Source organism: Poecile atricapillus, chromosome 12 (genome assembly GCF_030490865.1).
Source record: "Poecile atricapillus isolate bPoeAtr1 chromosome 12, bPoeAtr1.hap1, whole genome shotgun sequence".
Classification (NCBI taxonomy): Eukaryota; Metazoa; Chordata; class Aves; order Passeriformes; family Paridae; genus Poecile; species Poecile atricapillus.
Genome location: NC_081260.1, coordinates 1,277,804 through 1,291,909, shown reverse-complemented (window position 1 = coordinate 1,291,909; position 14,106 = coordinate 1,277,804). Strand labels below are relative to the sequence as shown.

General features: G+C 55.8%; 1 protein-coding gene across 1 annotated transcript; it reads right to left on the bottom strand.

Annotated features, from left to right (window-relative positions):
• Positions 1 to 5: 5 nt before the first annotated feature.
• On the bottom strand, positions 6 to 11,726 carry LOC131583483 (endothelin receptor type B-like). The gene is made up of 8 exons (XM_058847630.1): positions 11,541 to 11,726; positions 6,728 to 7,231; positions 5,693 to 5,805; positions 3,975 to 4,179; positions 3,337 to 3,486; positions 2,574 to 2,707; positions 1,899 to 2,007; positions 6 to 1,296 (listed from the first exon to the last, which is right to left on the bottom strand). The coding sequence occupies exons 2-8, from the start codon at positions 7,193 to 7,195 to the stop codon at positions 1,147 to 1,149; spliced, it is 1,329 nt and encodes a 442-aa protein (XP_058703613.1). The 5' UTR covers positions 7,196 to 7,231; positions 11,541 to 11,726; the 3' UTR covers positions 6 to 1,146.
• Between the last annotated feature and the right edge of the window lie 2,380 nt (positions 11,727 to 14,106).

The following is a 14,106-nucleotide window of genomic DNA, read 5'->3' as shown; positions in this document are numbered from 1 at the left end:
TGCAGAGGATGCTGTGTCCCGCTCAGCACAGGGGTGGAAGGTCAAAGAATGTGGACACAGATTGCTCCACAGATTGGGAAATTTATGGAAAATGGGCTGGTCTTGATACTCCTCAGTCTCTGTTTTCCTTGAAACACATTTGTCTTTATGATTTATTTGTAAAATATTTACATTTCAGTGAAAGTTAAGCTAAAAATCCACCCCAACACCTGGAAAACATTTTAATTACAGGTCTCATCTCTCCTTTTCCTCTCTCCATTTTTTTCCATGACAAGGAAGAAGGGGGAAGGAGGGAAAGGAGAGAAAGGGAAAGGAGAGATGTGGGAAAAGCAACAAAAAAATCATCACAAACCTGGTAAATACAACTTTTTCATGTGGTTTTCCTGAAAAATTTGGCAAGAACGTTAAGATGGAATCACATGGATTCACAGTCACATGGAATCACATGGATTGCAATCACAGACTGGTTTGGGTTGGGAGGGACCTTCACTCCCTCTCCTCCCACCCCTGCCATGGGCAGGGTCTCCTTCCACTGTCCCAGGGTGCTCCAAGCCCTGTCCAACCTGGCCTTGAAAATTGCTGGAAAATCACTTTTTTTTTAGGGATGAATTATTGGCATGTAGTGTGGGGATGGATTATTGCCAATAATAAATTGGAGAGAGCCCTTTCCCATATTTGAGTTGGTTCTGGTGGCTCTTCCAGCTGAGATTGGACCTTCTCCAGTGCCTTTCCCACCTCCAGGTGACCACCAGGACATCTCTGTCCCTCACAGGGATTTATCCAAGCTTTGGTTGGCTTTTCCAGCTGGGAATTGTCGCTCTCCCTCTCCTCCTCACCCCACATCCATCTCAGAGTGGCCACCCCAACCTTCCTTCCCTTCCCCACGCTTCCCCCCGCCCCACCTTCCGAAATGGCCAGAATTCCCTTGTTTTTCCTGCGAGGAAGTGAAAGATCCCGTGAGGATGTGAATTCCCTTCCCTGTCCTGCAGCGCTGGGGTCAGGGGCTGGCTTTGGAGCTGCTCCAGCTCCTTCCAGCTGGGGTAGGACACGGAGGCAAAGCTGATTCAGGCCCAGCCAGGAAGAGCCTGGGAGAGGATGGGAGGGGCCCCGCTGTCCTTGTGCCTTGTCCTTGATGGTGGCAGGGATTTAGGAAGAGCTGTACTTGTTGCTCAGGCGGGAGCTGCTCCGGTCCAGCCCCAGCTCCTGGCCCGTGGCTTTCCACTTGCCAACAGATCCCTTCTCATCCGTGGGGGTGATGCTCAGGGCCGGCCTCTGGCACCAGCAGCACAGGCAGGACTGGGGAGACACAAGGTGGGGAGGTCACACGTGTGGGATATGGGAAAAGAGGAGGAAATATTCCCATATTTGTGCCAGCAGGCATCCCTGCACAGCACCAGGCTGGGAATTGCTGAGCCTTGCTGTCCTGCAGCTCTGCTGGGAACAGGTTTTCCAGGATAGGGCTGGTGAGGGTGGGAAATGAGGATACTGAAATTCGGGGCATTGTTTGTAATTCTGCGTTCTCATCATTAGGGGACAGAAAATACAGGTGATGTTTAGCTGGGCTCAACTCCCTTCCCATCCCAGCCCATCTCATCCCATCTCCTCTTTCTTCCTCAGAGCTTCACTGCTCCTGAAAATTCTCTCCGAGCATCTTGGGTTCAGAGTCTGGAGCAGCCCCAGCCCCTGATTGCTCATGGGGATGTTCCAGCCCCAGAACAACAGAGAATTTTTGGCTTGTCCTAAATCCTGCTCTGGCAAAAGCCTCCCCCCAGCAGGGCACTGAGCTCTGGTGTATTTGGAGAAGAGAGGTACCAAACAGGGGGAATTTGGGATGAGGAATGAGATCAGTTTGTGCTCCTGTGGCTGGTGGGCAGGAGCTCTGGAGGGCTCGTTCCTACCTGGAAGCAGTTCTTGAATTTCCGGCTGACAAAGTACAGAGCCACGGGGTTGATGCAGGAGTTGAGGGAGGCCATGTTGATCCCGAAATAATCCATCACCAGGAGGAAACTGAGGTGGGAAGGGAGAGAACAGATGTGTCAGAAGCTGGTGGAGAACAGTGGCAATTTCCAAACTGCCTGGCCTGGGATCCTGCTTCCATGGAGGAGCAGTGACTGGTAACAGAGCTGGGCACAAATCCATCCTTCCCAAAGAAGAACCACTTTTCTTGTGAGGAGCATTCCCTGAGGAAGTCAAGAACACGAGCTCTGATTTCTCCTGGTGCTCCTGATGTTCCCAAACCCCAGCACAGCAGGGCCTGGATTTTGGCTGATGGATGGAAGGGGAGGGAGACAGGCAGCTCACACCTGGCAGAAAGTGAGGAGCCCTGGGCCCTGCTGGGAATGTTCTCATGCCCAGGAGACCTCAGCTTCACCGAGACATCCCCAAATTTAATTTAACCCTTCTCATGTCCCCCCAGCCCTCTCTGTGCCCATCAGGAGGGCGGTGCCGTCTGGACAAGGAATTACTGAGATCAGGAGGTGGAAAGCAACTCCCCCAGTGTGGTCCAAGCCCCAGAGGGCTCGTGCTGGTCCCACCGGGGCTCCCAGGCCGGTGTCACCTGCTGGGGGCTCTACCTGAGCAGCTCACAGCGGTTGGGGTCCGTCTGGTCGTAGATGGTCTTCTTGAGGATGCGGCTGAGGTGCAGGGGCAGCCAGCAGAGCGCGAAGATCACCACCAGGCAGAAGACGGTCTTGGCCACCTCCCGGCGCTGCCAGACAGGGGCAGGAGGAGGGTGAGCACTGGGGAGCAGGGCCCAAGGTGTGGAATCGTGGAATGGTTTGGATTGGAAGGGACTTTAAGGCTCATTCATCCCGCCATGGGCAGGGACATCTTCCACACAGGCTGCTCCTGGAACCCTGCAGGTCCAGGCTGCAGAAAGGGGCAGGGCAGCAGCAGCCCCTCCCCAGCCCTGCTCCTGCTGGCTCTGCTGGGATGGTGTTCCCGGGGACTTGGGGCCTCCTCCATCCAGCCCTCACACTGTTAGGGTGACAGGCAGCTGGAGCTCCTCAGGGAATCATTCCCAAAGCGTGGGAGGGGACAGTGAACCCTTGTCAGGGATTTGGCACATCCAGCCTTTGGTCCGGAGTGGATAAAGGACCAGGAGAGCTTTAGTGAAGCTGGGCTGTGGCCAGAAAGGTTTGGGGTCATCCCTGAGGCTGCAGATTATGAGCTGGAGGCCCTTTTCCCTGGTGTAATCCCTGTACCAACGTGCCAAGGTCTGCTGTGAGGCTTGGCCAGCTCATCCTGTCCTTCACAGGACACAGGACAGGATGGTCCCCCCTCCAGGATCACTCCCTCCTCCCTGGGAATCCCAGGATCACTCCCTGGATCTCTCACCCGTTTCATGTGGTCATTCAGAGCGATCCTCATCCCGTTCCTCTTGCTCAGCATCTCGCAGGACATGAGGGTGTAGAAGATGCCCGTGCACACCAAGGGCAGGCAGAAATAGAAGCCAAAAAGCCACCAGTCCTTCACATCCCGGTAGAACTGCGGGGGAAAGGGAGAGGGAGCAGCTGGAAATGGGGAGATTGGAAATGGGAGGAGGAATTTGGGATGCACACACACCCTCATGAAGCAGGATTGGGATGGGGATTGGGATGGGGATTGGGATGGGGATTGGGATGGGGATGCACACACACCCTCATGAAGCAGGATTGGGATGGGGATTGGGATGGGGATTGGGATGGGGATGCACACACGCCCTCATGAAGCAGGATTGGGATGGGGATTGGGATGGGGATGGGGATGGGGATGCATACACGCCCTCATGAAGCAGGATTGGGATTAGGATTGGGATTGGGATGGGGATTGGGATTGGGATTGGGATGGGGATTGGGATTGGGATTGGGATGGGGATTGGGATGGGGATTGGGATGGGGATTGGGATGGGGATGGGGATTGGGATTGGGATGGGGATTGGGATTGGGATGGGGATTGGGATTGGGATGGGGATTGGGATGGGGATGCACACACACCCTCATGAAGCGGGATTTCTGCTCCGAGGCCAGCATGCACACCCACAGGTGCTGCTCCCAGTAGCTCAGCTCCACCATGTCGAAGGCGATGGCCTCGGGCACTGCCAGCACGATGGCCACAGCCCAGATCAGCAGCACCTCCACGGCCTTCCACATGGGAATCCCAATGCCCTGGATCCGGCTCCAGGACGCCACTGCTCGGTACCTGCCCGGCCGTGGGAATGTGACAGGAGCAGAAGGGAGTGAGAAAAGCAGCCAGGGACGGGAGGAGAAGGTGCTCCCCAAAGTTCCTTTCCCTCACACCTTCCTGGATGGATGGATGGATGATGGATGGATGGATGGATGGATGGATGGATGGATGATGGATGGATGGATGGATGGATGGATGCTGGATGATGGATGGATGGATGGATGGATGGATGGATGGATGGATGGATGGGTGATGGATGATGGATGGATGGATGGATGGATGGATGGATGATGGATGGATGATGGATGATGGATGGATGGATGGATGGATGATGGATGGATGGATGGATGATGGATGATGGATGGATGGATGATGGATGGATGGATGGATGGATGGATGATGGATGGATGGATGGATGGATGGATGGATGGATGGATGGATGGATGATGGATGGATGATGGATGGATGATGGATGATGGATGGATGGATGGATGATGGATGGATGGATGGATGGATGGATGGATGGATGGATGGATGGATGATGGATGGATGATGGATGGATGGATGATGGATGGATGGATGGATGATGGATGGATGGATGATGGATGGATGGATGGATGATGGATGGATGATGGATGGATGATGGATGATGGATGGATGGATGATGGATGGATGGATGGATGGATGGATGGATGATGGATGGATGGATGGATGGATGATGGATGATGGATGGATGATGGATGGATGGATGGATGATGGATGATGGATGGATGATGGATGGATGGATGAATGGATGGATGGATGGATGGATGATGGATGGATGGATGGATGATGGATGGATGGATGGATGGATGGATGGATGGATGATGGATGATGGATGATGGATGATGGATGGATGGATGATGGATGGATGATGGATGGATGGATGATGGATGATGGATGGATGGATGATGGATGGATGATGGATGATGGATGATGGATGGATGGATGATGGATGATGGATGGATGGATGATGGATGGATGGATGGATGGATGGATGGATGGATGGATGATGGATGGATGGATGGATGGATGGATGGATGATGGATGGGTGATGGATGGATGATGGATGGATGATGGATGATGGATGGATGATGGATGGATGGATGATGGATGGATGGATGGGTGATGGATGGATGGATGATGGATGGATGATGGATGGATGATGGATGGATGATGGATGATGGATGGATGGATGGATGATGGATGGATGGATGATGGATGGATGGATGATGGATGGATGGATGATGGATGGATGGATTATGGATGGATGGATGGGGGCTTGGCCACCCTTCCTCACACCCCACCCACACCATCATCCTCCCCTCAGCCTTTGCCAGCAGGATTTCAGCTCTGTCACCAGGGAGCTCCTGCTGGATTCCAGCCCCACATCCCCTGTCCCCACCTTGGCTTGGGAAGGAGCTCCTGGTTCTGCCCCTGGTCCCAGCAAAGGGACAGGGCCGGGCTGGGCAGGGCTGCTGTGTCTCACCTGTCGATGCTGAGGGCGCAGAGGCTGAGCACCGTGATGCCCACCGAGGCTTTCTGGATGAAGGGCACCAGCTTGCAGACCTGCACTCCGAAGGGCCAGTCCTTGGCCAGGAGCTGGGGAGGATCCACAGGTCAGCAGGCTGCTTTGGGAATGAGGATCCACCTCACCCAGAGCTGTGGGGAGCCCACAGAGAGCAGGGAGAGCTCTCTGAGCTTCCCACCACTGGGAATGTGCCGTGGGCGCTTCCCCGTGGCCTGCTGGCACTGGGAACTTTCATTCCCCTGACAGAGATAAAGGATGGTCCAGACACCAGGTCCTGACTCCAGACCCTGGGGGGTTTTAGGATCTGAGTCTTAAACTCCACACTAGGCTGCTTTGTGTTGTTTTCAAAGGGAGAATGAAAGTCCTGCTCTGACACGGCCAAAATCCAGCCTGGACAGCTTCAAAGCCGTGTGTCCTCAGCCTTTTCCAGACTCTGGCCCCTGAGCACACTCCCTTTCCTGGCAGAACCCCTGCTCAGCTGGAACAGAGGTGGGGAAAATGTGTCCTGAAGGCTGGAGAGATCCAGGCCACTCATTCACAAGGAGGAGAATGAATCCCCTCTGTCCCCCTGAGCCCTGGAGCCCTTCCTGAGGCTACCCCAGAACCAACCTCCCATTCCAGCTCTTCCCTTTGGCCTCAGCAGCGACACAGAACCCCAGGAGGGCTTCAGAGAGACCCCAAAGCCCATCCAGTCCCACCCCCCAGCACGGGCAGGGCCACCTTCCACTACCCCAGGCTGCTCCAAGACCCATCCAAGCTGGCCTTGGAGTCTTCCAGGGATCCAGGGGCAGCCCCAGCTCATCCTGAGGTGGGAGCAGCCCCAGCCCAGCCCCATCCCAGCCCCATCCCAGCCCCATCCCATCCCACCCCAGCCCCATCCCAGCCCCATCCCATCCCATCCCATCCCATCCCATCCCATCCCATCCCATCCCATCCCATCCCATCCCATCCCATCCCATCCCATCCCATCCCATCCCATCCCCTGGATCCCACCTTGTAGACGTTGACGGGCAGCGCGATGAGGATGTAGAGCAGGTCCCCCAGGGCCAGGCTGGCGATGAGCACGTTGGGCCCGTTCCTCATGCACTTGTTCTTGTAGATGATGCGCAGCAGGGTGGAGTTGCCGATGATGCCCACCACGAAGATGCTGCAGGACACGATGGTGTTGATGTACTTGAAGACGTGGCGGATGTCGGCGGGCCTGGCGCACACGGGCAGCAGCGGCGGCTCCGAGGGGCCCGCAGAGAGGTTGGAGGGCGCTGCCCGGAGCAGCCCGGGCTGGAGCAGGCTGTGCTGGTCCTGGCTGAGCCCCTCCAGGGGCACAGAGCTCTCCTGGAAGGGCACTGGGGTCTGGCTGTGTGTCCCCGAGAAGAGGCAGCTCAGGAGCATGGCCAGAGCGGTGGGAGCTGGGATGGATCCTGCTGAGGAGCGGGCAGCAAAGCCCAGGGCAGGAGGCCTCATGATGCTTCTAGAATGTCCTCGGGGTCTTGCTGGGATCTGCCAGTGGAGAAAGGGACAGGGGATTTCTCCAGGTACTGGAGAGGAGGAGGCTGAGGTCAGACCTCACTGAGAGCTCCTCACAAGAGGCAGCTCTGACCTCTGCTCCCAGTGACAGTGACAGCACCCAGGGCAGGGCTGGAGCTGGGCCAGGGCAGGGTTAGGTGGGACATCAGGAAAGGTTCTTCCCCAGACGGTGCTGGCACTGCCCAGGGAATGGTCCCGAGGCTGCCAGAGCTCCAGGAGGGTTTGGACAGTGCTCCAGGGATGCCCAGGGTGGGGTTTTGGGGTCTGTGCAGTGCCAGGAGCTGGGCTGGATGATCCTGTGGGTCCCTTCCAGCTCAGGACATTCTGTTTCATGATTCAATTCTGTTTATGAGTTGCTGGAGAGCTCCACCATCCCAGCAAAGAGAAAAGACGCCAGATCGGATCCCAGCAGGCCGGAGCTGCTGGCCCTGAGGGTGGGGTTTGTGCTGCTGAATTCCAACAGCTCAGTGGAACAAACTGGAGGGAGAACAAACCATCCCTTGTGCCTCTGGCACAGCCCTGCTGGGCTGGGGACACCTGCCTGAGCTCAGTAAGGGTGGCTGCACCTCCTGCACTCGGCATCGCCCGTCCCAATTTCCCTCTGTGCCCATCCCACTCCTCACTCTGAATCCCAGGATCATCAACATGGAAAATCCCTCCAGTGTCATCGACTCCAAGCTGTGCCCAGTCCCCAACTCGTCACCAGCCCAGAGCTCTGAGTCCAGTTGTTCCTGGGACACCTCCAGGGATGGGCACTCCAAACCTCCCTGAGCAGCCCTTTCCAAGCCCTGGCCACCCTTCCCATGGGGAAATTCCTGCTGCTGTCCCCCCTGAGCCTCCCCTGGCCCAGCCTGAGGCTGTTCCCTCTCCTCCTGTCCCTGTTCCTGGAGAAATCCCAGCCTCCCCGGCTGTCCCTCCTGTCAGGGAGCTGCAGGGTTTGTTTTTGGGTCATTTTGTCCCTGGCAGGTTGAGGCTGCAGTTTTGGGGCAGCTCTGTCAATGGCTGCACACCTGGGCAGTTCTGCAGCTCAGGGTGCACAGAGCCAGCAGAACTGCTCCCGTTCATTCCATGAGCTGGAGCCTCACCAACACCCCCTCCCCAGCTGATCCCTGGGGCTGGGGAGGGTGAAACAGGGAAACCTTATGAATGCGATTGTTTGGCAGAAGATTCTGAAAATATGAAGGCTGGAAACGAAGTAGCAATGAAATCCTGCTCTGAGTCCTAGGATACTGAGTACTGCTTAACCAAAGAACAATAGCCCAGCCAGCTAGAGGAGAATCCCTGTTGATAAAACAATGCCCTTCTGCTGATCGAAAAGTCCAAAGGTAAAGAAGCAAGGGAAGAACTTGTAAGGTTTTGTAGAATCTAAAAAGCAACACTATATGTTAATATAGGGAAGCACATAGGCTGGATGTAAATTGTTTAGTGGGTGTGTCTCGTGGTGATTGGTTACTAAGAATTAGAATATTCACTATAGGAAAGCATATAATGGATTGTAACCAGAACTTCGCTCTCTTAGCTCTTAGCACTCTTAGTTTTTCCCTCTTACTTCTGAACCCCTCTCCTTTACCTCTTACCCCTTTACCCCTCTCCCCCACTCTTAACTCTCAGCCCCCTCTCCCTGCTCCTACCCGTCTCATCTTCCCTGCTCTCTCCCTCTGCTTTTTCCCTCTTTCCCTCTGCTCTCTTACTCCCTCCCTCCCCCATCCAACCTCTCCTCCCCTGCTCTACCTGTTCTCTCTCCCCTCCCCTGGACCCCGTGTTCTCCGAGGCTGGTGGTGGACACGGGTCTCCCCTCCTTTTACCCTTACAATAAATTGCTTATATTTGAACAGCTTGACCCTGGAGAAGTCTCTCACCGCGAGCGAGAGTTTTTTACACTCCAATACCTCGGGCTGGCCCTGCCAAGGGAGAATCCAGCACAGCCCTGCTGCTCTTTCCAGCTGCCATCTCCTCCCGGCTTGTGCTCAGAGCACAGCCCCTCCTTCCCCATCCTCACCACCACCAGCTGAACCTCCTCCTCCTCCTCCTCCCCAAACCCCCCAGCTCAGGGGTACAAATCCCCCCGGGCTCTCTCCAGCCCTGGCTGCTGACGCTGTGGGAACACCAGGAAATATTCCCAGAGAGGATTCTGCTTTGCAAAATCTTCCAGGCTGGAAGAGCCAAGCGGCCGCTCCACAAGCCCAGGAGAGAGCTGAGCGTGGTGGTGGCACCATCCTGGGGGTGTGGGTGTGAGGAAGGGGCTTCTGGGGGACCCAGGCTCGGAAATGAGCCCAGAGAAGGAGTGGGAGAGAGCAGCAAACTCCGGTCTGCTCCTCAAACAGGGAGAAATATGGGGGCTCCTGCTTGGAGTGAATAATTGTCAAACTGAGAAACTCCCCGGCTCTGAAGGAAGAGGGAATTGCTGTGGCTGGGAACTGGAGCCTTTCTGAGAATCCCTGGGATTTCCCTGCTCCAGGAAACAAGCGGGACAAGGCTCAGGGAGCCTGGCTGGGATCACAGTGGGGACTCCAGCTCTGCTCTGACTCCCCCAGGCAGAGCTGGGGTCTCACCCCAAACCCGCTGTACCCCAGCATTGCTCCCCTGGGAGAGCCAAGGCACTCCCAGGCTGTGGCAGGGCTGTCCCTGCCCTTGGCAAGGGGAATGCCAGGCCCAGCACTGCTCCCAGCCCAGGCAGAGGCGGCCAGGACAGGCAGGAGCCCCCAGGATGGAGCACAGGACCTGGGCTGGGCTGGGAAGGGGGAAGAAAGGAAGGGACAGAATGCACAAACACCCCAAAGGATCACAAGCCTGGACACAAATCCCTGCTCTGAGCTGTTCAGGGATTTCAGCCTTGCTGAACTCCCCAGCTCTTGTTCCCCTCTGGGCCATGCCAGGGCAGGAGGGATGTCCAAACCTCTCCTCCTGTCCCACCGTGCCCACAGGACTGCAGCTCTCAGGAGAGGGCAGAGCCAGCTCAGAATTCCTGCCTCAGGTCCCCAGGGCTCACAGGGACTCGTGGCACTGGCAGAGGAGGCCACAGCACCTCTGGAAGTGGTGCCCAGAGCCCCCCACAGCCCTGGGCTGTTCAATGTGCCCAGCCCGGCCTCAGAGCTCTGGTCAAGAGAAATGTAAGAGCATAAAAACCCTGGCAGAGGAGCTCATGTGAGGGAGGATCACAGGACACGGCTCCAGGGCACAGCTGCAAAGCGCTGCAGGAGAAAAGCGCTTTCTCCCCATCTCACCTTCCACTGAATCAAATCTGTTACTAAATCCAAATTCTGGGCAAAGAGAAACTGTTTTCTCCTGTCCAGCTGCCCCTTTACTCCTTGTACTTCCCATCTCAGGGTGCCTGGAAACGCAGCTCTTCCTCAGCTGAGGGAAACTGAGGCACAGGAGCACCAAGAAGCTTCTTCAGATGGGAAAGCAACACCAGCATGGTTAAACCCCAGATCCAGAACTTTCACCCATCCAGTGGGAATTTTAATTGTGCCAAGCCCAAATGGCAGCTGAACCCACTGGAATCCTGAAGTGGACACCAGGGAGAGATTCCCAGAGAGAAAACCGGACTGAAAACTGTCACCTGAACGGAAAACTGTCACCTGAACTGAAAACTGTCACCTGAACTGGAAACTGTCACCTGAACCAAAAACTGTCACCTGAACCAAAAACTGTCACCTGAACTGAAAACTCACCTGAACTGAAAACTGTCACCTGAATGGAAAACTGTCACCTGAACTGAAAACTGTCACCTGAACCAAAAACTGTCACTTGAACTGAAAACTGTCACCTGAATGGAAAACTGTCACCTGAACCCTACAGAGGCTGGTTCTGCCCGAAAGGTGCCGTGTGTGGGACTGGAATTCCTCTTCCCAGGAGAGCCCGGCACATCCCGGGCAGCATCCTCCTCACCTCCAGCAGCCTCCTCCTCCTCTCCCTCCCTCCCAGAGCAGCCCCACCTCACCAGACCCATCTCTCCAGACACCAAGCACAGCTTTTCTGTGGATAAATATTGCAGTAAAAGCTCTGTGGATAAATAAATATTGCAGTATAAGCTCTGTGGATGGAGGAGAGGCACATCCCGGGGCTCCCCACCCTGAACCCAGCCCGCTCCAGGAGCAGGAGCTTCCACCAGAGATCTGCTGGATTTCTCCTCTCCCTGACTTCTCCAGGTGCCGTGGTCCCTTCACCAGCTCAAGAGGGACTTCCCTGTAAACCCTGCAAAATTCCACCCCGGCACAAGGAAGCGCTTTGTTTGCAGAAGAAAAACAAAAAAAAGTTCCCTTTCCCCCGGAGTCGTTACCTTCCTGCTGACCGTGGGATTTGGGTGCTCCTTGGGAATTTGGGTGCTCCTTGGGAATTTGGGAGCTGTTTCTTCCCCGTCACGGCTCCTTTCCCGGGATGCTGGGCATGTCCTGGAGAGCTGCAGCGCTCTGGGTGCAGGAGGGGCTGGTGCTGGGGGATGGTTTTATAGAACATCCCCGGGCTCCCCCAGCACAGCCCCCGCCACCAATGGCTGAGCGTGGGATGGGGATGGAGGAGGGAAAAGCGGGAGAAGCACGGGATAGCTCTGGGAAGGAGTGAAATAAAAAACAAATAAAGGCGGGCGAGGGGCGGCACCGTCTGCTCCAGGAGCGGCGGGATCCTCTTCTCGAGATTTGTTCAAAGATGATGATGAGAACTGGACCAGCCCGGCTTTGCTCAGTGGTCAGGGTTTGTAAATAGGGCAGAAATCATCTGTATGTGCAGGGAAAGCCTGGTTTGGTGGGAAGGACACGGAGAAAAGCCAGGTTTGGTGGGAAGGACACAGAGAAAAGCCAGGTTTGGTGGGAAGGACACAGAGAAAAACCAGGTTTGGTGGGAAGGATACAGGGAAAAGCCAGGTTTGGTGGGAAGGACACAGAGAAAAGCCAGGTTTGGTGGGAAGGACACGGAGAAAAGCCAGGTTTGGTGGGAAGGACACGGAGAAAAGCCAGGTTTGGTGGGAAGGACACAGAGAAAAGCCAGGTTTGGTGGGAAGGACACAGAGAAAAGCCAGGTTTGGTGGGAAGGACACAGAGAAAAGCCAGGTTTGGTGGGAAGGACACAGAGAAAAGCCAGGTTTGGTGGGAAGGACAGCAGGAAAAGCCAGGTTTGGTGGGAAGGACACAGAGAACAGCCAGGTTTGGTGGGAAGGACACGGAGAAAAGCCAGGTTTGGTGGGAAGGACACGGAGAAAAGCCAGGTTTGGTGGGAAGGACACAGAGAAAAGCCAGGTTTGGTGGGAAGGACATGGAGATAAAGCCAGGTTTGGTGGGAAGGACATGGAGATAAAGCCAGGTGTGGTGGGAAGGACACAGGGAACAGCCAGGTTTGGTGGGAAGGACACAGAGAACAGCCAGGTTTGGTGGGAAGGACACAGAGAAAAGCCAGGTTTGGTGGGAAGGACACAGAGAAAAGCCAGGTTTGGTGGGAAGGACACAGAGGTAAAGCCAGGTTTGGTGGACACAGCCCACCCACCCCTGGCCTTGCCTGGAGCACTCAGCTGCTGCCCCTTTTTGGCCAGTGATACCCAGAGATGTTTCCACTTTGAAATTTGTGTCCCAGAGTTGACTCTGGAGCTCATCCCTGCACCTTGGTGCATTCCTGGGACCCTGGGGCTGGATTTGGAGCAAACACATCCATTGCCAGCTGGAGGCTTTGAAGGGCAGCTGGGGTGAGCTGGCCCTGTCCCTCCGCTCACTCCATCCCCAGGAAGAGCCCCTCCAAGGGCTCCTCTGCCCAGGGCAGAATCCATGGATTTAACCACCCTTTATAACCTTGGATTTAACCACCCTTTTAACCCTTTGGCCTCTATGAGGGGCTGCAGCTTTTCCTGGGCTCTCTTCCCAAAACAGAGGAGCTTGGGGCGAGCAGGGCCCCCCTCCCTGAGCCCTGGGGAGGTCCTGCAGCCTATTCTGGGCCGGTCACGTTCCTGCACGGGACGGGGCATCAATGGCCCTCTCTGTTCTGCTGGAGACAAAGGATGGCTCCAACCCCTCAGAGACCCCCAGGAAAACCCATCCTTGCCCAGCCAGGGAGCTCCTGACCCACACTGGGGTCCCAGCTGCCGTGGAGTCCCTTCAGTGAGGAGAACAAAACCCCAAAGTGCCGCTGAGAGCTGTGCTTTGTGTCCCAGCAGGAAAGCAGCTTCCCAGGAAATCCAGGGATCCTGGAGAGCCACAGCTCAGGGCACACTTCCCTCGGGCTCTGCCAGCTGTGGGAACATCTCCACGGCTCTCGAGTCTAAGGCACTGCAGCAGCTTTGCCAGACAAGGGTTGGGGAAGGAAAATCGCTGCTGCTTCCAGCCAGAATGAGGGGTTTAACCTGCAGGTGGAGAAATGTGGGGCTGCCCCACAGAGGCTCAGCTGGGCCCTGCTTTGGGGTGTGGAGATTGAGAGGGATCCCATTCACAGGGGTGGCCGTGGAGCAGAGAAATGCCTGGGACAGGCACTGGGGAGGTTCTGCTGACCCCTGCCAACATCTGCCCATGGCAGAGGAATGCAGCTGTGTGCCCCAGGATGTGCCCCAAGACGGGGTGGAGCTGCCTCCCAGACCCCCCACTCATTAATTACGGCATTGATTATGGCACTAATGGCTCTTTAACCCCCAGCCAGGCCCCAGACCCCATTTCAGTTCAGCTGGAGGAGTCCCAGTGCCCAGGAGTGAGTCTGTGCTGTCCCAAACACAGGGAGGGGGATGTGGGAATGCCTGGGAAGAGGGAATATTCCTGCAGAGCCTCTCCTCTGGGACCTGAGCAGGAAAACTCGGAGGCAATCCCTCAGGAATTCAAACAGGTAAAACTTTGCAGGGACAAATCCTTTGGGAAGATGTTTCTCCAGGGTTCTCA